The 24,607-nt window shown below is 44.8% G+C and overlaps 1 protein-coding gene across 6 annotated transcripts in view; it reads right to left on the bottom strand.

The window, feature by feature from the left end:
• dmtf1 (cyclin D binding myb-like transcription factor 1) overlaps window positions 1-24,607 on the bottom strand; it is a 109,894-nt gene that overhangs the window by 14,692 nt on the left and 70,595 nt on the right. For all 6 annotated transcript variants that reach the window (XM_072241742.1, XM_072241748.1, XM_072241747.1 and 3 more), the window contains 5 exons: window positions 19,332-19,441; window positions 6,918-7,146; window positions 3,881-4,032; window positions 1,867-2,085; window positions 591-676 (listed from right to left, as the gene is read on the bottom strand). In XM_072241742.1, coding sequence (XP_072097843.1) covers window positions 591-676; window positions 1,867-2,085; window positions 3,881-4,032; window positions 6,918-7,146; window positions 19,332-19,441 — 796 coding nt within the window. The remainder of the gene's footprint in view (window positions 1-590; window positions 677-1,866; window positions 2,086-3,880; window positions 4,033-6,917; window positions 7,147-19,331; window positions 19,442-24,607) is intronic.

Here is a 24,607-nt window from a genome sequence, read left to right as displayed (position 1 = left end):
TCGCTAATCATTCTTCCTCTTTCACCTGTTACTTCCCTACATCCTCTACGCCAAGGGGTTCCCAACCTGGACCCCTCAGTTAATGGTAGGGGTTGATGGCTTAAAAAAGGTTGGGAACCCCTGCTCTTCTCTGTCCTTTCCACAGTTCCTTAATGAGCAACAACTCTGCAGACTGGCACCATGGTTCAAGGCCTCACCCATTTGTCAGTGAACATCAGCAGGCTATTTTTCCTGTGTGGGGATTGGAGCTGAACTTAATTGTCCCTTTGTCCAACACTCACAGCAGATGCATTTTCAGCCAGGACAACAGGATTTCCGTACATGTGGAAACAATGTTCTGTCTGACGTTCACTGCTGTTACAAGGGCTGGACCTCAGTTAACATCAGCTACATTCCTGTCACAGCGTGGATCTCATTGCATTCACTTAACTTGCTATTAATTAGGAAGTCCTAGCAATTTCATTATTTTGTGAATGGTCTCCTGTGAAATCAGTCTCATTTGCTAGGTTCATTATGCTGAATGGTTTGAGAAGAATACAGGATTCATAGTAACAAGGCAGAGGCAATTCTAGATGAATTGTTATACTCACTGGGAGGAATTCGAACCTCTGCAGGGTTCCAGCGTTCAGAGTGATTGTTTCACAGTCTACATTAGTGCCACAGGAATCGCCTGTTGCTGCAAAAACATCATGGTTATAAACCAATCATATTCTTATCATGTTTGTTCAAGTAAGGTTGGGTACAAGATAATGTTACAGCTCTATAAAACCCTGGTTAGACTACACTCTGTTCACTTCTGGCTGCCTCATTTAGGAAGGATCGGGAAGCTTTAGAGAGGGTGCAGAGGAGGTTTACCAGGCTGGACTAGAGAGCACATCTTATGAGGAAAAGTTGAGCAAACTAGGGCTTTTCTCTTTGGAGTGGAGGAGGATGAGAGGTGTACAAAATGATAAGATGCATAGATTGAATGGACAGCCATTGACTTTTACCCAGGATGGAAATGGTTAATGTGAGGGAACATAATTTTAAGATGATTGGAGGAAAGTATGGGGGGGGGTAAGATTTTTTACAGAGTGGTGAGTGTGTGGAACACAATGCCAAGGGTAGTGGTAGAGACAGGTACATTAGGGTATTTAAAAAATTCTTAGATAGGCATATGGGTGATAGGAAAATAAGAGGGTTCTGATGGAGGGAAGGGTAAGATTGATCTGACAGTAGGTCAAAGAGTTGGCACATCATGGGCCTATGGGCCTGTACTGTTCTGCAGTATGTTGTATGTATATTGATGATATGTAACATTTAAAAAAAAACACAGAACTTCTCTAGACTACTTATTCCCAGCATCTGGCCCATGTCCTCTTCTCAATGCTACCATCAGGCAGGAAGTACAGGAGCCCAAAGACCCAAACCACAAGGTTCAACAACAGCTTCTTCCTCACTGCCATCAGGTTCTTGAACTGGGGTGAAAAGCCCTAACACTACCTCAGACTGCATCTTCTGCTCTCTCAATTGTCACTGGTATTATTTTGTGTATTTTATTGTTTATTTTGCACATGTGCAAGTTCAATATAATTTGGTAGTCTATGTTTGTCCTTGTAATGTATTGTCGCTGCTGCATAAATCTTGTTTTCATGGTGTGTTGGATGTTAATGCAAATGACGCATTTGACTGTATGCTTCTTTATAGATGTGATAAGTAAATCTGAAAATGAATCTGAATACCCTGTGTATGTTTGTCTGTGATGGTAAGTGATCTGACTGGACTGAGAATTACTATTTGGATTCTTTGAGCTAAATACTGATCGCCACATCGTGCCTTTGGTGCACCGGACGACTGACAGAAGCACATCAGCTGGACTCTACGTACCCACGTGAGTGATCTGCACAGGGATTTGTAGGGCTGTCACGGGGCTGTTCGGGACACTGCTGCTCTCCTCCATCTGAGCCAACCGGACCCGTAGCTGCTGGACAGAGGCTGGATTGGAACTGCGCGAACTCGACCCTGTTTGACCCTCGGAAAGCTGGTGCACCGGTAGGTGAGGCTGCTTCAGGGTCTCCACCAGCTGCCGCAGACTCTCAACCAGCTCTGCGGAGGCAGAAAGACAGCTATCATTGCTGGAACCGTGGGGGGGCACTTTCACCAAGAAAAACATGGCCACAAATTAATGTCAGTATCAACAAGACCATCAATGCATTGATGAAATTTACTAGTATTTCAAATATCAAACCTGGATGTTAGGAAAAGGAACCAGCAAAAGATGATTTAAGTTCAATTTAAGTACCTGTATTTCTGTAGAGCTATTAAATCAGGAGATAATTTTGAATTGTGGGCACTATAGCAATCTAGAAAATACAGAACTTGTGCATAGCAAGATTCCACAGACAGCTGTGTGGTAACGACTAACTTACTTCCTTCAGATCAAGTAAGTTACTGACTTGACAGTGACAGTGTCTCTTCACATCACTGTCTGGTATGGAGGGGCCACTGCACAGGATTGGAAAAAGCTGCTGAAAGTTGTAAACTCAGCCAGCTCCATCATGGGCACCAGCCTTCCCAGCATCCAGGACATCTTCAAAAGACAATGCCTCAAAAAGGCAGCACCCATCACACAGGACTTGCCCTCTTCTCATGGCTACCATCAGGGAGGAGGTACAGGAGCCTGAAGACACACCCTCAATGATTCAGGAACAGCTTCTTCCCCTCCGCCGTTAGATTTCTGAATGGACACTGAACCCATGGAACACAACCTCACTATTTTTTTTTCCTTTTTTGGCTCTCCTATTGCACTACTTATTCATATATCTTATTGTAATTTATAGTTTTTATTATGTATTACACTGTAGTGCTGCCGCAAAACAACAAGTTTCACAACATATGCCAGTGATATTAAACCTGATTCAGATTCGGATTCTGCATGGTCTGCAGAGTATTTTTTGTTTCACCTGCTTTAATGTTGAATGACACTAGCTCTGGAAACCTGCTTTGAAACAGGGCATGGGACTGTTTCCACTCAGTTTAGAGCAGGAGTTCCCAGCCTTTTTTATGCCATGGACCCCTAGCATTTACAGAGGGGTCTGCAGATCCCAGGTTGGGAACCCCTGGTTTAGAAGGAAACTGGGGCTTCAATTCACCATCAAATACAAGCACCTTGAACAGCACAGCACCCCATAATACCGCACTGAAACGTTGGCCTAAAAGATTATCCAGCATTTGAGGGGCTGCCTCATAGAAGGAGATAAAATTATGAGAGGTATAGTTGGGGTGGATAGACTGGGCTTTTATTACAGGGTGGAAACGCTACATCCACAACCTTGTCGTGGTTCAGAGGCTTACGTGCCTCACTGACCCGGACAGCAAGCTGGCTGGAGTCAGGGCTTTATGCTTCGGCTCTTGTTCATGTCACCCATCCAAACAGGTCAAAAGGTAGAGGCCAGACAATGGGTGGTCCACCTGTCCTCCAGGTTCAGGGGCTCAGCTCAGGGCCAACAACCCTGACTGGTCAAACAAAAACAAAGAATCCTACATCTGAGTGGCCAAGGAGATACAGCGATGGAGGACCTTCACTGCGGCCTTAAACTCCAGCGGTGTAACGGGCAGTCAGTATAATGTAAATACTAGAGGACATAAGAGATGCTGTTTGAAGTTCCTGCTGGTGGTGGGGTGTAGTAATTGAACTTGACAACTAACTTCTTAACATTTAACATATAGTAGGATAGAAAACAGACAATGTCGGAGATACTTAAGGAGGTCAGGAAGCATCTGTGAAGGGAGTATCAAAGGTAACAATTTGGCCCCATGACTTTCTGGTTTTATATCGGGGCTGCAACACCACACAATGAGACCACACCAGAGGGGGATTGCACTCTGACAATGATTGTACCTGCAAATGTCAGATCCTTGTGGTTCGTAACTTGCCGCTTGATTGTCCACCATTTACTTCTCAGCCACTGCGGAGAGCGGACACTGCTCCAACCTTCAGCCATGACGTCCCAATTTATCTCACTCTCATCTTCTGCGTTCAGTTCTGCAATTCTAAACCAAGTTACTAAATAAATACATTTGTCTATGAAGAGTCAGAAGGTCTGTAAGCCCAAGTAATACTTGTTGGTCCACCTAAACATGTCTTCTCAATATAGAAGCCAAAATGGTTAAAAACTTAATCCTCTCTCTCCCAGCCACCCACCTTCCCCCTCATCTGGTCTCATCTATCACCTGCCAGCTTGTCCTCCTCCCCTTTCCCCCAGCAAACACCAATGCCCAGTTCCCTACCTGCCCAATGAAGTGGCTTGCTAATATTTTGTGATTCATTCACCAATGCACCTCGATCCCTCTGAACTTCACTCATTCACAGCCTCTCCCCATTTAGATAATAATCTGTCTTTTGATTCCTCTTACTGATGTGTGCAACACTACCCGTCTCCATCTAAAATAATTATTTTTGAACTACTATCTTCAAGAGCTTTGTTCTATTTCGCCTGTGGTAGGACACAGAAGTGTTAATCTGTTATAAACTCAAGGTCTCATAACCTCACTAAAGTTTCCATTGTACAAATAAACTTCTTCAGTCTGGGGAACTTTAATTCTGGTTTAGGTCTGTTTGAGCAATCTAATGTACCCCACAATGAGAAGTTACGTTTAAAAAAAATTACCGTTTATAAGGAAATGCACCAACACTTCTCTGAATGATCTACACCAGCAACATTAGTTTCCACTTCAGCCTTAACATTTTCCCACCTATTGTCAATCTCCCAATTGTATAATCTTCTCCAAACTGACAATCTTAGGCTGCAGGTAGGGCAATCTTCAACCTGATGGCATGAACATCGATTTCACTAACTTAAAGCAATTTCTCCCCCTTTTCCACCCTGGCTCCCCTCTCACCAGTTCTCTTCTCCTCAGCTGCCTATCACCTCCCCCTGGTGCCCCTCCTCCTTCCCTCTCTCCTATGGTCCACTCTCCTCCCCTATCAGATTCCTTCTTCTTCAGCCCTTTACCTCCTCCACCTATCACCTCCCAGCTTCTTACTTAATACCCTCTCACCAGGTCTCAGGCATTACCTGTCGGTTTGTACTCCTTCCCCTCTATCCGCCACCTTCTCATTCTGGTTTCTGCCCCTTTTCCAGTCCTGATGAAGGGTCTCAGCCTGAAACTTTATTCCCCTCCACAGATGCTGCCTGACCTCTTGGATTCCTCCAGCCTTTTACATGTGCTGTTCTAGATTTCCAGCATCTGCAGAATTGGTCTTGGGCAATATTATAACTTTTTAATATTTTTCGTAACTCAATGTTTTTCTGCTGTCATAATCACACGTGTTATATGTGCGGTGTTGTGTGTGTGACGGTGGTTCTGTGTTTTGCACCTTGATGTTAGAGGAACACTGTTTCATTTGGCTGTATTCATGGGTATAGTTAAATGACAATTAATCTTGAACTTGAAATTGACTTGAAGGTTATTTGCTGCTAAAAAGCATCACTTAAAGTTTACATGGTTAGGGCTAGTAAGTTGTGGGCATGCTATGTTGGCGCTGGAAATGTGGTGACACTTGTGCGCTGCCCAGCACTACCCACGCTGAGTTGATTTGATGCAAATGACGCATTTCACTGTATGTTTCGATGTACGTGTGACAAATAAAGCAAACCTCTCTCCTTTTAAAAAGGCAGTAAGATTTATAATGCAGGAGGTTCCACTCGGTCACACTCACACACTGTCTCTGCTCAACCCTCAACAACCTCAGTAGGAAAACAGGCCCTTCAGCCCATTGGGCCCATGCTGAACAAAGTGCCCACCAAAGCTAGTTTTTTTGCTTGCACTGGGCTCATATGCATCTAAACCTTTCCTACCTATATATCTGTCCAACTGGCTTTTATATGTGTTTAATACCTGTCTCAACCACATCTTCTGACAGCTTGTTCCATATACCGACCACCCACTGTGTTTGATAACATTGACCCTTTAGAATACCAAACAGGAACAGGCCCTTCGGCTCACTATGTTGTGCCGAACCAATTAAATCAGTAATCAAATGACCGACTAAACTAATCACTTCTGCCTACACAATGGCCTCACATTCACGTATCTATCTAAATGTCTCTTAAAAGTCCCTAAATAATCTGCCTCTACCATCACCCCAGGCAGCGCGTTCCACACACCCACCACTCTCCGTGTAAAAAAATATGCCCCTCACATTTCTTTTGAAATTACCCCCTTACCTTAAATGCATGCCCTCTGGTAGCAGACATTTCAACCCTGGGAAAAAGATGTTGTCTGTCTATGCCTCTCATAATCTTATACACCTCTATCAGATCTCCCCTCAGCCTGCACTGCTCCACAGAAAACAACCCGGGTTTGTCCAATCTCGCATTATAGCACAAGCACTCTAATCCAGACAGCGTCCTAATAAAGTTTAAGTTCCTAATAAATCTCTCTCCTCTCAACTTAAACCTCTAGTTCTTGATTCCCAAACCCTGGGCAAGACTGTGCACATTCACTCTATCTATGCCTTTCCTGGATTGATAAACTTCTGTAAGATCACCCCTCACTCCCCTACACTGCAGTGAGTACAATCGGAGCCTCCCCAACCTCCCATGGTGAAGATGACACAAGTTCAGACTGAGTCTGGCTCAATTTGCAAAGAAAACATTATACCGACACTGGCAGCAGCGCAGTAGCCTAGCAGTTAGTGAAACACCATTATAGCACCAATGGACCCGGTTCAATTCTGGCCGCTGTAGGGAATTTGTATGTTCTTTCCAGGTCCACGTGGGTTTCCTTCACGGGCTCCGATTTCCACCCACATTCCAAAGACATATTGGTCAGTAGGTTAATTGGTCACGTGGGTGTAATTGGGTGGCAAGGGCTCGTTGGGCTTGAGTTAACTGGTCTCTTACGCTTAGACCTTCTACTTGGAAGTGGTGTACCTCAGGATTAGGTTCATTTCGTCATCTTTGCTCCACTCCGTCCCTCCGCTCTGCTTCCAGTTGAGGTAATTGAGCCATTTGGAGCGACACTGCTTCTCCGAGCGGGTCCCCACTCGCTCCGCCACTGCTGCCCAAGATACTCCCTGTGTGACAATGTCGCCGGGGTCAGTGGCTGTTAACTCGTGCACCACCTCGGCCAGTCTCTTCTCTTCCTCCACCGTCCACTTACCTGCAAAAGCAGACGTGAGAAAACATTGCTACGGCCAGGGTTCATGAAATATTAACCGGCAAAATTGCCCCATTTACCAAGAGGAAGCAGAAACAGATAAAGGAACATCTCCAGAATGCGTTCAGGGTGGGCTTTAGAAACAATGGAATTGTAATCAATACCGATTAGGGTTAGGCGCCACTTGCCCAGCACAATACTCGCTGATTTGATTTGATGCAGTTCACTGTACGTTACGATATACACATGACAAATGAAGCTAATCTTTAATTTTGCGAACGGGTCTAGAAAATGCTGTTAGCTTTAAGCGCCCAGACAAACTACAGAATTTCAACTTTAGCACTTCATTTAATTTGTGTCTAATAATCCATTGTTTCCTTCCTGATCACTTTTACTCTTGTAGAAAATAATTCTTTAAACATTCAGTTTAATCAAATGCTTATAAAACTGTCATTATGCTAGACTGAAAGGTCTTCCCATCATAATTTTGAAATAATTCCCTGAAATTTTTAAAACAGTGATGAGAAGAATCTGTGTCAAGTGATAACATGATTATTTTGCATAAAATGCCAATTAAACAGTAAGATGTCACTCAAACACATCACTTTCTTAACTGGAACAGGTGTTGCAAGAGAGGCTACAGTGGAAAAAAAGTCTTCATTCAAGGAGAAGAAAAAGGAGCTTGAAAGCCTTGACAACCAGACTCATGAATAGCTTCTTGTCCATTGCTGCGAGACTCCTGAACTGATCACATCTTTCATATGCCCTTCCCGGTGCTGCCACGTTCTCTGACTCTTACCTCCACCTCTTTCGTTACTGTCAGTTTAGAATTTCCCTTTGCATTATTGTACGTTACATTATTCTGTGGTCTTCATATTTACTATATTTCCAACATAGAACACTCCAGCACAGTACAGCCTTTCGGCTCATGATGTTGTGCCGAACTTATAACTTTCTCCAAGATCAATCTAACCCTCCCCTCCCACATAGTCCTTCATTATTCTACTGTCCATTTATTCATCTAAGAGTTTCCTAAATGTCCCTTCTGTACCTGCCTCTACCACAGCCCTTGGCAGCGCATTCCAAGCACCCACCACTTATGTAAAAAAAAACTCTGACATCCACCCTGTACTTTCCTGTAATCGCCTTAAAGTTATGGCTGCTTCATATTAACTATTTCCACCCTGGAAATAGTTCTCTGGTTATCCACTCGATCTGTGCCTCTATTATCTTGTACACCTCCATCAAGTCACCTCTCATCCTCCTTCACTCCAAAGAGGAAAACCCCAACTCACTGAACATCTCCTTAGAAGACACGCTCACTAATCCAGGCAGCATCCTGGTAAATCTGTTATTGCATTGACCATTTCCATGTGCACTGTTTACTTGGCAGCCTCATACAAACAAGACTTTTCATTCCACTCTGATGTATGTGACAAACTCATCCGATCTAAGGACAACTATTGAAAAATTAAATTTTCATATTCTAGTGTGTTTTTTTCTTTACATGCAATTGCTCAGAGCAGGAACTATCAAGGCAGCAGAATGGCTACTCGCTAAGTGGGTAACGTACAAGACATGCTGTAAGTCCTTTCATTCTGTTCCACTGTGCATCTCCTGCACCAAACTCTGCTACCTGTTAGTGACAGTAGGTTGGTGTGCAAGGACTATTCCTTCTGGAGATCATTCCAACATCAAAACAAGGGCACCCTTGTATTTACAGGGGGTTTACATAGAACATAGAATAGTACAGCACTGTACAGGCCCTTTGGCCCACAATGTTGTGCCGACCCTCAAACCCTGCCCCCACCTTAAATTCCTCCATATACCTGTCTACTAGTCTCTTAAACTTCACTAGTGTATCTGCCTCCACCACTGACTCAGGCAGTGCATTCCACGCACCAACCACTCTCTGAGTAAAAAACCTTCCTCTAATATCCCCCTTGAACTTCCCACCCCTTACCTTAAAGCCATGTTCTCTTGTATTGAGCAGTGGTGCCCTGGGGAAGAGGCGCTGGCTATCCACTCTTTCTATTCCTCTTATTATCTTGTACACCTCTATCATGTCTCCTCTCATCCTCCTCTCCAAAGAGTAAAGCCCTAGCTCCCTTAATCTCTGATCATAATGCATACTTTCTAAACCAGGCAGCATCCTGGTAAATCTCCTCTGTACCCTTTCCAATACTTCCATATTCTTCCTATAGTGAGGTGACCAGAACTGGATACAGTACTCCAAGTGTGGCCTAACCAGAGTTTTATAGAGCTGCATCGTTACATCGCGACTCTTAAACTCTATCCCTCGACTTATGAAAGCTAACACCCCATAAGCTTTTGTAACTACCCTATCCACCTGTGAGGCAACTTTCAGGGATCTGTGGACATGTACCCCAAGATCTCTCTGCTCCTCCACACTACCAAGTATCCTGCCACTTACTTTGTACTCTGCCTTGGAGTTTGTCCTTCCAAAGTGTACCACCTCAATTTTCTCTGGGTTGAACTCCATCTGCCACTTCTCAGCCCACTCCTGCATCCTATCAATGTCTCTTTGCAATCTTTGACAATCCTGTACACTATCTACAACACCACCAACCTTTGTGTCGTCTGCAAGCTTGCCAACCCACCCTTCTACCCCCACATCCAGGTCGTTAATAAAAATAACGAAAAGTAGAGGTCCCAGAACAGATCCTTGTGGGACACCACTAGTCACAATCCTCCAATCTGAATGTACTCCCTCCTCCACCACCACCCTCTGCCTTCGATAGGCAAGCAAATTCTGAATCCGCCTGGCCAAACTTCCCTGGATCCCATGCCTTCTAACTTTCTGAATAAGCCTACTGTGTGGAAACTTGTCAAATGCCTTACTAAAATTCATATAGATCACATCCACTACACTACCCTCATCTATATGCCTGGTCACCTCCTCAAAGAACTCTATCTGGCTTGTTAGACACGATCTGCCCTTCACAAAGCCATGCTGACTGTCCCTGATCAGACCATGATTCTCTAAATGCCTATAGATCCTATCTCTAAGAAACTTTTCCAACAGCTTTCCCACCACAGACGTAAGGCTCATTGGTCTATAATTACCCGGACTATCCCTACTACCTTTTTTGAACAAGGGGACAACATTCGCCTCCTTCCAATCCTCCGGTACCATTCCCGTGGACAACGAGGACATAAAGATCCTAGCCAGAGGCTCAGCAATCTCTTCTCTCGCCTCGTGGAGGAGCCTGGGGAATTATCCGTCAGGCCCTGGGGACTTATCTGTCCTAATGCATTTTAACAACTCCAACACCTCCTCTCCCTTAATATCAACATGCTCCAGAACATCAACCTCCCTCATATTGTCCTCACTATCATCAAGTTCCCTTTCATTGGTGAATACCGAAGAGAAGTATTCATTGAGGACCTCGCTCACTTCCACAGCCTCCAGGCACATCTTCCCACCTTTATCTCTATTCGGTCCTACCTTCACTCCTGTCATCCTTTTTTTCTTCACATAATTGAAGAATGCCTTGGGGTTTTCCTTTACCCTACTCGCCAAGGCCTTCTCATGCCCCCTTCTTGCTCTTCTCAGCCCCTTCTTAAGCTCCTTTCTTGCTTCCCTATATTCCTCAATAGACCCATCTGATCCTTGCTTCCTAAACCTCATGTATGCTGCCTTCTTCCACCTGACTAGATTTTCCACCTCACTTGTCACCCATGGTTCCTTCACCCTACCATTCTTTATCTTCCTCACCGGGACAAATTTATCCCTAACTTCCCGCAAGAGATCTCTAAACATCGACCACATGTCCATAGTACATTTCCCTGCAAAAACATCACCCCAATTCACACCCGCAAGTTCTAGCCTTATAGCCTCATAATTTGCCTTTCCCCAATTAAAAATTTTCCTGTCCTCTCTGATTCTATCCTTTTCCATGATAATGCTAAAGGCCAGGGAGAGGTGGTCACTGTCCTCCAGATGCTCACCCACTGAGAGATCTGTGACCTGATCCAGTTCATTACCTAGTACTAGATCTAGTATGGCATTCCCCCTGGTCGGCTTGTCCACACACTGTGACAGGAAACCGTCCTGGACACACTTAACAAACTCTGCCCCATCTAAACCCTTGGAACTAGTCGGGTGCCAATCAATATTAAGGAAGTTAAAGTCACCCATGATAACAACCCTGGGCATGGTACAATCATCAGAACAGAATCATTCCAGTTCCATGAACCTCCCCCACAGTTTTCATGGATAATACATCGCAACATGTAATTTCTCATCCATAGATTGTGTTAAATCAGAGCAGAATCCTACTGAGGACTTCGACCTTGGAAACTCAAATTCCCTCCCTTCATGAGTAAATATTCCTGCTACCCGTTTTGAAAGGGAAAGAATTACAATAAAGATAAAATGAAAGACCCTCAGGCCGTGAGGCGACTGAGCTTCCTGTCACCATCCAGGTCTCATCACGTATCAAGTGTCAGTAGTATTATACTGTTTACTTTTTAACTTTGTGTCGTAATTGCACCATATGCTAAATGTCTGGAATATATTATATTTAAAATTTATTTTCAGTAATATTACCTTACGTGTTGTGTGTGAGTTATCAGAGCCAATAAAAAGTATTCACCCCCCCCACCCCCACTTGGAAGTTTCCATGTTTTATTGATTTACAACATTGAATCACAGTGGATTTAATTTGTTTTTTTTGACACTGATCAAAACGACTCTTTTGTGTCAAAGTGAAATCAGATCTCTACAAAGTGATCTAAATAAATTACAAATATAAAACACTAAAGAATTGATTGCAAATGTATTCGCCCCCTTTAACATGCCACAACAAATCATCACAGGTTCAGCCAATTGGTTTTAGAAATTAAATAATTAACTTCTAAACATAATTAGTTAAATGGAGATCACCATGTGCAGTCAAATAACTGTAGTAAAAATACACCTGTATCGGAAGGTCCAACTGCTGGTGAGTCAGTATCCTGGCAAAAACTACGCCATGAAGACAAAAGAACACTCCAAGTAACCCCAAAAAAACATTAATGAATAGCACAAGTCAGGAGATGGGTACAAGAAAGTTTCCAAGTCATTGAGTATACCCTGGAGTACAGTTAAGTCAATCATCAAGAAATGGAAAGAATATGGCACAGCTGTAGCTTTGCCTAGAGTAGACTGTTCTCAAAAACAGAGTGACCGTGCAAAAAGGGGTCGAGTGAGGGAGGCCACCCAGAGACCTACGACATCTCTGGAGGAGTTACAAGCTTCAGTGACTGAGGTGGGAGAGACTGAGCACGCAACAACTGTTGCCCGGGTACTTCACCAGTCGCAGCTTTATGGGAGAGTGGCAAAGAGAAAGCCACTGTTGAAAGAAATCTCACATGAAACCTCATCTAGAGTTTGCCAGGAGGCATGTAGGAGACTCTGAAGTCAGCTGGAAGAAGGTTCTATGGTCTGATGAAACCACAATTGAGCTTTTTGGCCATCAGACTAAACACCATACATCATCAAAAACTCACCATCCCTACAGTGAAGCGTGGTAGTAGCTGCATCATACAGTGGGGATATTTCACTGCAGCAGACTCTGGAAGGCTTGTGAAGGCAGAGGGTAAAATGAATGCAGCAAAATACAGGGAAATCCTGGAGGAAAACCTGATGCAGTCTGCAAGAGAACTGTGACTTGGGAGAAGAATTGTTTTCCAGCAAGACAATGACCCCAAGAATAAAGCCAAGGCTACACAGGAATGGCTTATAAACAACAAAGTTATCATCTTGGAGTGGCCAAGTTAGAGTCCAGACCTCAATCCAATTGAGAATTTGTGGCTGGACTTGAAAAGGGCTGTTCACTCATGATCCCTATGCAATCTGACAGAGCTTGAGCATCTTTGTAAAGAAGAATGAGGAAAAATTGCAGTGTCCAGATGTGCAAAGCTGATGGAGACCTATCCACACAGACTCAAGGCTGTAATTGCTGCCAAAGGTGCATCTACTAAATACTGACTTGAAGGGGGAGTAATTATGCAATCAATTATTTCATGTTTTATATTTGTAATTAATTTAGATTACTTTGTAGAGATCTGATTTCCCTTTGACACAAAGGCGTCTTTTCTGTCGATCGATGTCAAAAGCAGCCAAATTAAATCTACTGTGATTCAATGTTGTATGACAATAAAACATGAAAACTTCCGGGGCTGGGAGGGTGGGGTGAATACTTTTTATAGGCACTGTATTGAGCATTTTAGTCCAGAGGGACATTGTTTTGTTTGGCGATATACATAAATATGGTTGAATAACAATAAACTAGAACTTGAACTTCAACGTGAATGATGTGATAATGGCCAAGGACACAAGGTTATCATGGCTCTAGACCAAGGGGTTCCCATCCTGGGGTCCATGGATCCCTCAGTTAATGGTAAGTGCTCATGGCATTAAAAAGGTTAGGAATCCTTGTTCTTTTAGATTCTCTGCTCCAAATCAAGGAAAGAACATGTATGTAAGGTCTGCAAATATTGCGAACTTAAACAGCTGAAGTAATGGGAAATGGACCAACACATTCTCATTCATCTGCTTAGACAGAATACTTATTATTAATTATGTGCCTTAAGTGTTAGGTGGCAGGGTGGAGATTTGTCTCTACCAAAGGAAGTGTAAGGCTCTCCTTCCCTCCGCTAGTCTGCATAGTAGTCATAGTCATACTTTATTGATCCCGGGGGGAATTGGTTTTCGTTACAGTTGCACCATAAATAATAAATAGTAATAAAATCATAAATAGTTAAATAGTAATATGTAAATTATGCCAGGAAATATGTCCAGGACCAGCCTATTGGCTCAGGGTGTCTGACCCTCCAAGGGAGGATTTGTAAAGTTTGATGGCCACAGGCAGGAATGACTTCCTATGACGCTCTGTGCTGCATCTCGGTGGAATGAGTCTCTGGCTGAATGTACTCCTGTGCCCACCCAGTACATTATGTAGTGGATGGGAGACATTGACCAAGATGGCATGCAACTTGGACAGCATCCTCTTTTCAGACACCACCGTCAGAGAGTCCAGTTCCATCCCCACAACATCACTGGCCTTACGAATGAGTTTGTTGATTCTGTTGGTGTCTGCTACCCTCAACCTGCTGCCCCAGAACACAACAGCAAACATGATAGCACTGGCCACCACAGACTTGTAGAATATCCTCAGCATCGTCTGGCAGATGTTAAAGGACCTCAGTCTCCTCAGGAAATAGAGACGGCTCTGACCCTTCTTGTAGACAGCCTCAGTGTTCTTTGACCAGTCCAGTCTATTGTCAATTCGTATCCCCAGGCATTTGTAATCCTCCACCATGTTCACACTGGCCCCCTGGATGGAAACAGGGGTCACAGGTACCTTAGCTCTCCTCAGGTCTACCACCAGCTCCTTAGTCTTTTTCACATTAAGCTGCAGATAATTCTGCTCACACCATGTGACAAAGTTTCCTACCGTAGCCCTGTACTCAGACTCATCTCCCTTGCTGATGCATCCAACTATGGCAGAGTGATCAGAAAACTTCTGAAGATGACAAGACTCTGTGCAGTAGTTGAAGTCCGAGGTGTAAATGGTGAAGAGAAAGGGAGACAAGACAGTCCCCTGTGGAGCCCCAGTGCTGCTGTCGGACACACAGTGTTGCAAGCACATGTACTGTGGTCTGCCAGTCAGGTAATCAAGAATCCATGACACCAGGAAAGCATCCACCTGCATCGCTGTCAGCTTCTCCCCCAGCAGAGCAGGGCGGATGGTGTTGAACGCACTGGAGAAGTCAAAAAACATGACCCCCACAGTGCTCGCTGGCTTGTCCAGGTGGCCGTAGACACGGTTCAGCAGATAGACCATGGCATCCTCAACTCCTAGTCGGGGCTGGTAGGCGAACTGGAGGGGATCTAAGTGTGGCCTGACCATAGGCCGGAGCAGCTCCAGAACGAGTCTCTCCAGGGTCTTCATGATGTGGGAGGTCAATGCCACCGGTCTGTAGTCATTGAGGCCGCTGGGGCGCGGCGTCTTCGGCACAGGGACGAGGCAGGACATCTTCCACAGCACATAGGAACCCTCTGGAGCCTCAGGCTCAGGTTGAATACATGGCGAAGTACTCCACATAGCTGAGGGGCACAGGCTTTGAGCACCCTGATACTGACACCATCCGGTCCTGCAGCCTTGCTTGGGTTGAGACGTTTCAGCTGTCTTCTCACCTGTTCAGCCGTGAAGCCCACCGTGGTGGTTTTGTGTGGGGAAGGGGTATAGTCATGAGAGCAGGGTGGGGGACTGTGAGGAGGGGTAGGAGAGGAGAGTGGAATATGTGTTGGTTGGGAGCCAACAACAGATGAATCATGTGGGGGGTGGGCAGGGGCCACAATGTCAAACCTGTTAAAGAACAGGTTAAGTTTGTTGGCCCTGTCCACACTGCCTTCAGTTCCTCTGTTGCTAGTTTGCCAGAACCCAGTGATGGTCCTCATCCCCCTCCAGACCTCTCTCATGTTGTTCTGCTGGAGTTTCCACTCAAGCTTCCTCCTGTATCTGTCTTTAGCCTCCCTGATCCTGGCTTTCAGGTCCCTCTGTATTGCCCTCAGCTCCTCCCTATTTCCATCGCTAAACGCCCTCTTTTTAGCGTTCAGGATGTCCTTAATGTCCTTTGTCACCCATGGCTTGTTATTTGAATAACAAAGGACAGTTCTTGGCGGAACATTGCAGTCTACACAGAAGTTGATGTAATCAGTGATGCACTCTGTGAGCCCATCAATATCCTCTCCATGTGGTTCACAGAGTGCCTGGTAGTCTGTCACCTCAAAACAACCCTGGAGCGCCTCATAAGCCTCCTCTGACCATTTCCTCACTGTCCTCGAGGTTGCAGGTTTACTCTTCACCAGAGGCACGTAGCAAGGTTTTAGATGCACCAGGTTGTGATCTGACCTTCCCAGTGGGGGGAGGGGAGAGGAGTTGTATGCATTCTTAACGTTAGCGTACATCAAATCCAGAGTCCTCTCCCCTCTGGTTGTACAGCTCACATACTGCGTGAAGTTAGGCAGTGTTCTAACCATGGTAACATGGTTGAAGTCACCCAAGATAGTAATGAGGGCACTCGGGTGCTGGGTTTGTAATCTGGCTATGACGGTGTAAATGATGTTACGTGCCAATGTCGGGTTGGCAGAGGGAGGGATGTACACAACAACCACAATTGCATGCGAGATTTCCCTTGGCAAATAATATGGCCAGAGTCCAACAGCAGTAAGTTCAATATCCGGGCTACAAACACGTTCCTTGATCGTAATATGCCCAGGATTGCACCATCTGTTGTTTACCAGAACCGCAAGCCCCCCTCCTTTACACTTACCGCTGTCAGTACAATTTCAGTCAGCTCAAACGTTCTGGAAGCCCTCTATGGAAACGCCTTGATCGGGTACGTCCTCGTGCAGCCACGTCTCAGTGAAGCACATGACACTGCTCTCCCGAAATGTTCCGACTCCTGACAAGCCCAGTCAGTTCGTCCATTTTATTCCCCAGCGATCTCACATTTCCCATGATGAGAGAGGGGAGACACGGCTTATAACTTCTCTTCTCCATAAGCCTCTGTTGTCTCGACCTGGTCCCCTTCCCTCGCCTTTTTGATCCCCCTCTGCATCCTCTGTGTGTTTTCCTCCAGATTTCAGCCGGGATGTCCGCTGCTCTGTTCACTAAACCGGCCGGCATGAGCGCAATCAATTGGTCCCTGGAATACACAATGTGGCCATCCTGCTGCCACGCTAATGAGACGTGTCCAAATGTAACTAACTCCAGCGCTGAAAAGCAAATAAAACTCTCTCCACCAGCATGTTAGAGAGGGTGCAGCTTCAACGTGTTACCGTGAGAAAAAAATACAACGAATAACCTAAGTTAAAAAGTTTAAAAAGTAAGAAACTAAAGGGAGCAACTGTAACTGGCTGCGTGCACGACTGGCACATGCGCACATAGGGTCGTGCACAGCAGGTCATCCTTGGGCAAGGTGCAGCACCTGCCTAGCCACACCCCTCTCGATCAGGGTCACGTCAAGCCACAGGAGCAGGTGGTGGATGGTCGTATGAGCAGCTGGTGCAGATCACAAGTCCTGGTTATGCGACCACTAACGCCAGGTAGACATTCTCTGAAGAGTATTGATAATGGCTGGGGTCACTTATCTTGTAAAGGCACTGCCCAGAAGAAGGCAATGGCAAACCACTTCTGTAGAAACATTTGCCAAGAGCAATTGTGGCTGTGGAAAGACCAGGATCGCTCATGCCATATGACTCTGCAAATAACGATGATGATGAAGCCCAAAATGTCCAGGCTCGGTTTGCAAGCTGTTATGAGGAGAGAACAGTGGGGTAAATGTCAGTGAGGATTTACCATGGAAACGACAAAAGTGTGATGTCTGGTTTGACAGATAGTAACTCTCAGCTCCATGGTATTGTGCAGGTGTTGTGTGTTTTTGGCTCTGTCTATCAGCTTGTCGACAAGGTGCCTTTGGAAGCAGAAAGTATACCAGGAGGCTGTGATCTTTCAACACCGATCATTGGTAACCACGCACAAAACAGTGAAGGAAATCAGCATTTAATTTTCCATTAGAGTAGAGTTATGCCATTCAGCCCGTCGAGTCTGCTCCCCCATGGATGATTTATTATTCCTCTCAACCACATTTTTCTGCTTTTGCCCGTAACCTTTGATGCCCTGATTAATCAAGAACATATCAACCTCTGCTTTAAATATACCCTATGACATGGTCTGCACAGCCGTCTATGACAATGAATTCCACCCATTCACTATCTTCTGACTAAAGAAATTTTTCTTCATCTCTGTTCTAAGTGGACGTTCCTCAATTCTGAGGATGTGCCCTCTGGTCCTAGACCCTCACCCCCCACTATAGGAAACATCCCCTCCATAACCACTCTATCCAGACCTTTCAATATTCACAAAAAAAAGCTGGTGAATGCAGCAGGCCAGGCAGCATCTATAGGAAGAGGTACAGTTGATGTTTCAGGCAGATACCCTTTACCAGCATTTTTTTGTGTGTGTTGCATGAATTTCCAGCATCTGCAGATTTCCTCGTGTTTGCCTTTCAATATTCGACAGGTTTTGATGAGATTCCGCACCCCCCCCCCCCCCCCCATTCTTCTAAGCTCCAGTGAGTACAGGCCCAAGAGCCATCAATCACTCTTCAACATTAAACCTTTCATTCCTGGGATTATTCTCGTGAACTTCATCTGGACCCTCTGCAAAGCCAGCACATCTTTTCTTAGATTTTCTTAAACTACTCACAATACTCCGGGTGCTGCCTGACCAATGCCTTATAAAGCCTCAGCATTACAACCTTGGTTTTATATTCTAGTCCTTTCGAAATGAATGCGAACATTGCATTTGTCATTCAACCATACACATGAATACAGCCAAATGAAACAGCCTTCCAAGGGGCAACTGTCACACAACAGTATGCAGCACATATAATTTTGATAGCAGACAAACATACAGTTACAAAAAAATATATAGCCCAAGTCCCTGACTGTTCTGGCCTGTATATGCATGGATGTTGTCCCAGAGCCACGTTTCTGTAAGAACAAGCCTGCAGTAGTTTCTCATCTCACTGCATGTTTCTGTAAGAACAAGCCTGCAGCAATTCCTCATCTCACTGCATCTGTGGAGGGAAGTAGCTAGTCTATGTTTCAGGTTGAGACCCTTCATCTAGTCTAGGTGAAGGATCTTGACCTGTAATGTCGACTGTCCATTTCTCTCCATAGATGCTGCTTGACCTGCTGAGTTTCTCCAGCATTTTGTTTGTGCTGCTTCGGATTTCCAGTACCTGTAGACTCTCTCGTGTTTATGATGTGAAATTTGTTGTTTTGGAGCAGCAGTACATTGCAAGACATTAAAAAAAAATCTGTAAATTACAAAAATAAAAAGAGAAAATAAAAGAATGGTGAGGTAATGTTGGTGGACCATTCAGAAATCTGATGATGGAGAGGATGGTAAGGGACATGTATTGTCCTCATGTATGCTTTAAGCTTTTAAAAAGAGGGTGTGGGGTTAGGTGCCTGAAGAAAACAGAAATCTTTCTGGCCATGTTCAGTAGAATTTAAATTGACATAAAATATACTGCAGACTGGTAATGCAAAAGCAAAGACAAGAACCTTATGCTTTAGTAAAGTTGCACTTGCAAAGTAACTTTACCAGTGTTACATGTGTCTTTCATTAATCTGCACCGGTCTTTCACAGAGGAAGCACTCCTTCCCAGAGCCGCCCCAATCGTTGCCCAGTCATTTCCATGCCTGGATCGCAACCTAAATGTACGGCAAAGAGCATTCTCAATATATATACATTCTCGATATATATTTGTTTTGACAGATTACATTACATAACTATAAAACCCTTTAACAAATTGATTATTGACATTTCAGCACCATCTTGTGAGAACTATAATACAAAAGACGACGTGATTTAGTGAGATTGACTATTAATATTTTAAACCGCAAGTGTTTTAAACACTTTAAACTTTTCAATTCAGTGTGAAGAGTCTAGGTGTTGAGTTGAAATTAAATTATATGATTAGTGCTCTTTGTGTGTAAAGAGTACACCAACTTGTTGAGCGATAGGGAGAATGGATTCTCCCCAGGTAACAAAAACATGGATATTGTCAAGGACCTCTCCTATCTACTGAGTACATTCATCCAATAAACATAAGCATATCCTAAAATAAAACATAGAACTGTACAGCACAGCAAAAGGCACTTCAGCTCAAAATGTTGTGCCGAACCAATTAAATTAGCAATAATTGTCCAACTCAATTAGTCCCTTCTGCCTACACAATGTCCATTTCCTCATTTTTCTGCTCAGTAAAGACCCAATATGTGTGGACTCCAGACATCCTGGCATCACAAACATCTTCACTCAGAGGATGGTGTGAGTGTAGAACGAGCTGCCTGCAGAAATGGTGAACGTGGGTTCGATTTTAACACTTAAAGAGAAGTGTGGGTAAGTACAAGCATGGCAGGGGCATGAAGAGCCATGGTCCAGATACAGATAGATGGGACTAGCCAGGTCTGGGTCAGCACAGACTAGATGGGCTGAAGAGCCTGTTTCTGTGCTGCAGAGCTCTATAACTTTGACCGGTTGCCAATCTGGACATTGGAAATTTTGAGAGGAGGGGCCTTCAATCAGGTCCACTGCCTGAGTACAAAGGCAGCAGTGGATCACTACAGTGAAAAAGAGCTTTGACCAGCAGCCAATCTGCACTTGGGATTGATTGGCAAGAGCAAACTAAAGGAAGGCAGGGGCAAGCGCAGCAACCATTGTCTGAGTGGACAGAGAGTGGTGATCTTGAGGCTTTAGCTCTTCGAGGTTTCAGCAAAGAGAAGCTTCAGAGAAAGCAAACGGAAAGAAAAGTTTGAGTTTTGTTTTTACTTCCTTTCTTTATGTCTGGCCAGCTAGGACAGTACAGATTGTTAACACAAAATAATCTGCAGATGCTGGGGTCAAAGCAACACTCACAACAGGCTGGAGGAACTCAGCAGGTCGGACGAAGGGTTCCGGCCCGAAACGTCAACCGATCTTTTCCACGGATGCTGCCCGACCTGCTGAGTTCCTCCAGCCTGTTGTGAGGACAGTAGAGATACCAGACACGATAGTGGAATGCTCCTCTTGCGGGATGTGGGAAGGCAGGGAGACCTCCAGTGTCCCAGACGACTACACCTGCAAGAAGTGCATCCAGCTGCAGCTTCTAACAATCTGCGTTAAGGAATTGGAGCTGGAACTGGACGAACTCGGAGTCATTTGGGAGGCTGAGGGGGTGATAGGTAGGACATACAGAGAGGTCGTTACACCCAAGGTGCAGGACACAGGTGACTGGGTGACTGTCAAGAAGGGAAAGAGCATAAGGAGCCAGTGCAGAGTACCCCTGTGACCATCCCCTCAACGACAGATATACCATTTTGGATACTGTTGGTGGGGGGGGGGGTGCGCAGAGAGCAGATGATCTAACAGAGGAATGTCACAGTGGTCAGGTCTCTGGCACTGAATCTGGCTCTGTAACTCAGAAGGGAAGTGGGCGGGAGAAGAGGCACGCTGGGGTGATAGGAGACTCATTAGTTAGGGGAACTGACAGGAGGTTCTGTGGGTGAGAACGAGATTCCCTGATGGTATGTTGCCTCCTGGGTGCCAGAGTTTGGGATATCTTGGACTGAGTCCTTGGCATTCTTAACTAAGATGGTGAACAGCCAGAAGTTGTGATCCATGTAGGTACCAATGACATGGGTAGTATGAGTGACGAGGTTCTGCATAGGGAGTTCAGGGAGTTAGGAGCTAAGTTAAAGGGCAGGACCTCCAGAGTTGTGATCTCATGATTGCTACACATGCCACGTGCTAGTGAGGCTAGAACTAGGAAGGTTATACAGTTTAATATGTGGCTAAGGAGTTGGTGTAGGAGGGAAGGCACACGATTTTTGAATCATTGGGATCTCTTCCAGGGAAGGTGGGACCTGTACAGAAGGGACCTGGAGAGAAGGTTTGTTAATGCTGCACGGTGGGGTTTAAACTAGAGTTGCAGGGGGATGGGAACCAGAGTGCCAGAACAGTTAGTGGAGAGGTTGTGAAGGCAGATGTTGGTAAGACCTCAGACAAAGTTAGGAATCAAAAGTTTGAGCATGGTGCAACTAGTGTCCTGAGCTGCATATATTTTAATACAAGTGTCTTTGTAGGAAAGGTGGATAATAGTGCTGAAGGTGCGGTAGCTGGTTTATAAACAGAGGCAGTGTATAGTGTGGACAGACTGTTGATAGGGCAAAATTGCAGTCAACAGGTTGAGTTGCAATGTAAAATGCGGACAAAATTGAAAAGGATTAATATAGGACTGAAGGGGGTTGTATTTGAATGCGCACAGTATATGGAATAAGTTGCATAGTAGCATAGTTGCAAATTGGCAGGTATGATGTAGGCATCACTGAATCATGGCCAAAAGAAGATCATAGCTGTGAGTTTAATGTCCAAGGATACACATTGTATTGAAAGAACAGACAGGAAAGCAGAGGAGGCAGCGTGGCTCTGTTGGTAAAAAATAAAATCAAATCATTTGAAAAAGGTGACAAAGGGTCGGAAGGTGTTGAATCACTGTGGATAGAGCTATAGATCTACAAGAGTAAAAAGACCCTGATGGGAGATATGTACAGATCCCCAAACAGTAGTAAGGATGTGGCCTACAAATTATAATGGGAGATAGAAGCAAGGATGTAATCTTGAGACTTTATAAAGCACTGGTGAGGTCTCACGTGGAGTATTGTGAGATTTGGGCCCCTTATCTTAGAAAGGATCTGCTAAAACTGGACAGGGTTCAAAAGAGATTCACAAAAATGATTCCAGGATTGAAAGGCTTGTGATATGAAGGATGTTTGATGGCTCTGGGCCTGTATTCACTAAAATTCAGAAGAATGAGAGGTGACCTCATTGAAACCTATCAAAATGTGAAAGGCCTTGATAGAGTGGATGTGGACAGGATGTTTCCAATAGTGGGAGAGTCTAAGATCATCGGACACAGTCTCAGAATAGAGGGGTGTCTTTTTAGAACAGAGATGGTGAGGAATGTCTTTAGCCAGAGAGTGGTGAATCTGCGTAACTCTTTGGGGAAGCCAAGTCTTTAAGTATATTTAAGGCAGAGATTGATAGATTCTAGATCAGTCAGGACATGAAGGGATATGGGGACGAGGCAGGAGACTGGGGCTGAGAGAAAAATCGGATCAGCCATGATGAAATGGCGGAGCAGACTCATAGTGCCACATGGCCTAATTCTGTTCTGACGAAGGGTTCCGGCCCGAAATGTCGACTCATCGTTTCCACGTATGCTGCCCGACCTGCTAAGTTCCTCCAACGTGTTGTGAGTGTTGCTAATTCTGTTCCTATATCTCAGGGCCTTATAACTCTACACAGTGGGACAGGAAAACCATCGGACCAGTTGGTGCAGACAAGGTCCCAGGAAAAGCAATGTGACAGTGACCAGACCATCTAATCTTGGCTACACAAGGCACGAATGCTGGCCACAACCCATAACCTGACAGTGTGGTACAGGGCTCCAGCACTCCCAGACGCAGAACAGTACAGCACAGGAACAGCTCCTTCAGCCCATAATGTTATGCTAACACAATTAAACTAGTATTTTACCACCTAACTAAACGAATCCCTTCTGCCGACACAATGTCCATATCCTTCATTCTCTGCATGCTCATGTGCCTCTCTGGAAACCTCTTAAACACCTGTATCGTATCTGCCTCCACCACCACCCCAGGCGACGACGACATGCCCTTTCCCCCCTCTCACCATAAATGCATGCACCTTCTATTAGACGTTTGGAACTGGGAAAAAGATACTGGCTGTCTGTCTATGCCTCCCTATCTTACAAACCCCTCTCAGGCCTCTGCTCAGCCTCTGATGCTGCGGGAAAACATCTCAAGTTTGTCCAACAAATGTTCTCAACACCTGAAAGTGTATCAATAAAGAGACTACAAATTTAAATAGAAGAAATGATATTAGCTAACAAATTATTTCAGCTGACCGGATAGATTTAGAAGCAGTGAAATCACAAGGAGCAACTCTGCAAAGGGCTCACAGTGGGGTGCCTTTTGTCACAAGTGATTGTGGTGCCTATACGAACAACAACTGGTTCCCTTGTGTGACAGGTGTATAGGCAGACCTGTTTTATTAAAAAGACCTTGGGCTGACCTTGCAAGTATGGTGAATCCACAGGGAGCAAATCAGAAATAATGAGGGCTGAGTGGACCCCCTTAGAGTTCCACTTTCAAGGTGCGGGTGGAGAGATTTAAAAGGAACCTGAAGGGCTTCTTTTTTTCCACCCAGAGGATGGTCACTACGTGGAATGAACTGCAGAGGAGGTGGTTGAGGCAAGTACATTAACTACTTTTAAAAGTACTTTACAGGTACATGGCTCAGAGTGATTTTGGTCAAATGCAGATGGGATTAGTTTATCATAAACACAAGAAATTCTGCAGATGCTGAAAATCCAGAGCAACGCACACAAGATGCTGGAAGAACTCAGTAGGTCAGGCAGCATCTACGGAGGGGGAATGAACAGTCGAAGTTTCGGGCCAAGAATCTTCATCGGGACTGGGAAGGAAGGGGGCAGAAACTAGGTATAGAATTAAACACAAGAGATTCTGCAGAAGCTGGAATTTGACAGCATCGCACACAAAATGCTGGAGGAACACAACAGGTCAGGCAGCGTCTATGGAGAGAAATGAACAGTCGAAGTTTCGGGCTGAGACCCTCAGCAGACTGGGATGGATGGGAAGAAACCAGGGATTAACTTGGTTAGAAATCTTGGTCAGCCTCAACCAGTTGGGCTGAAGGGCCCATTTCCAAGTTGAACCACTTTAACTGTCGATTAAAAAGAACCAATACTTAATCACACAATCAGAAATATCAGTCTATTGACCTATGACCTGTTC

Source organism: Mobula birostris, chromosome 23, assembly GCF_030028105.1.
Source record: "Mobula birostris isolate sMobBir1 chromosome 23, sMobBir1.hap1, whole genome shotgun sequence".
Lineage (NCBI taxonomy): Eukaryota > Metazoa > Chordata > Chondrichthyes > Myliobatiformes > Myliobatidae > Mobula > Mobula birostris.
Note: the sequence above shows the minus strand (reverse complement) of the source record. Positions and strands in the feature narration are given on the sequence as shown.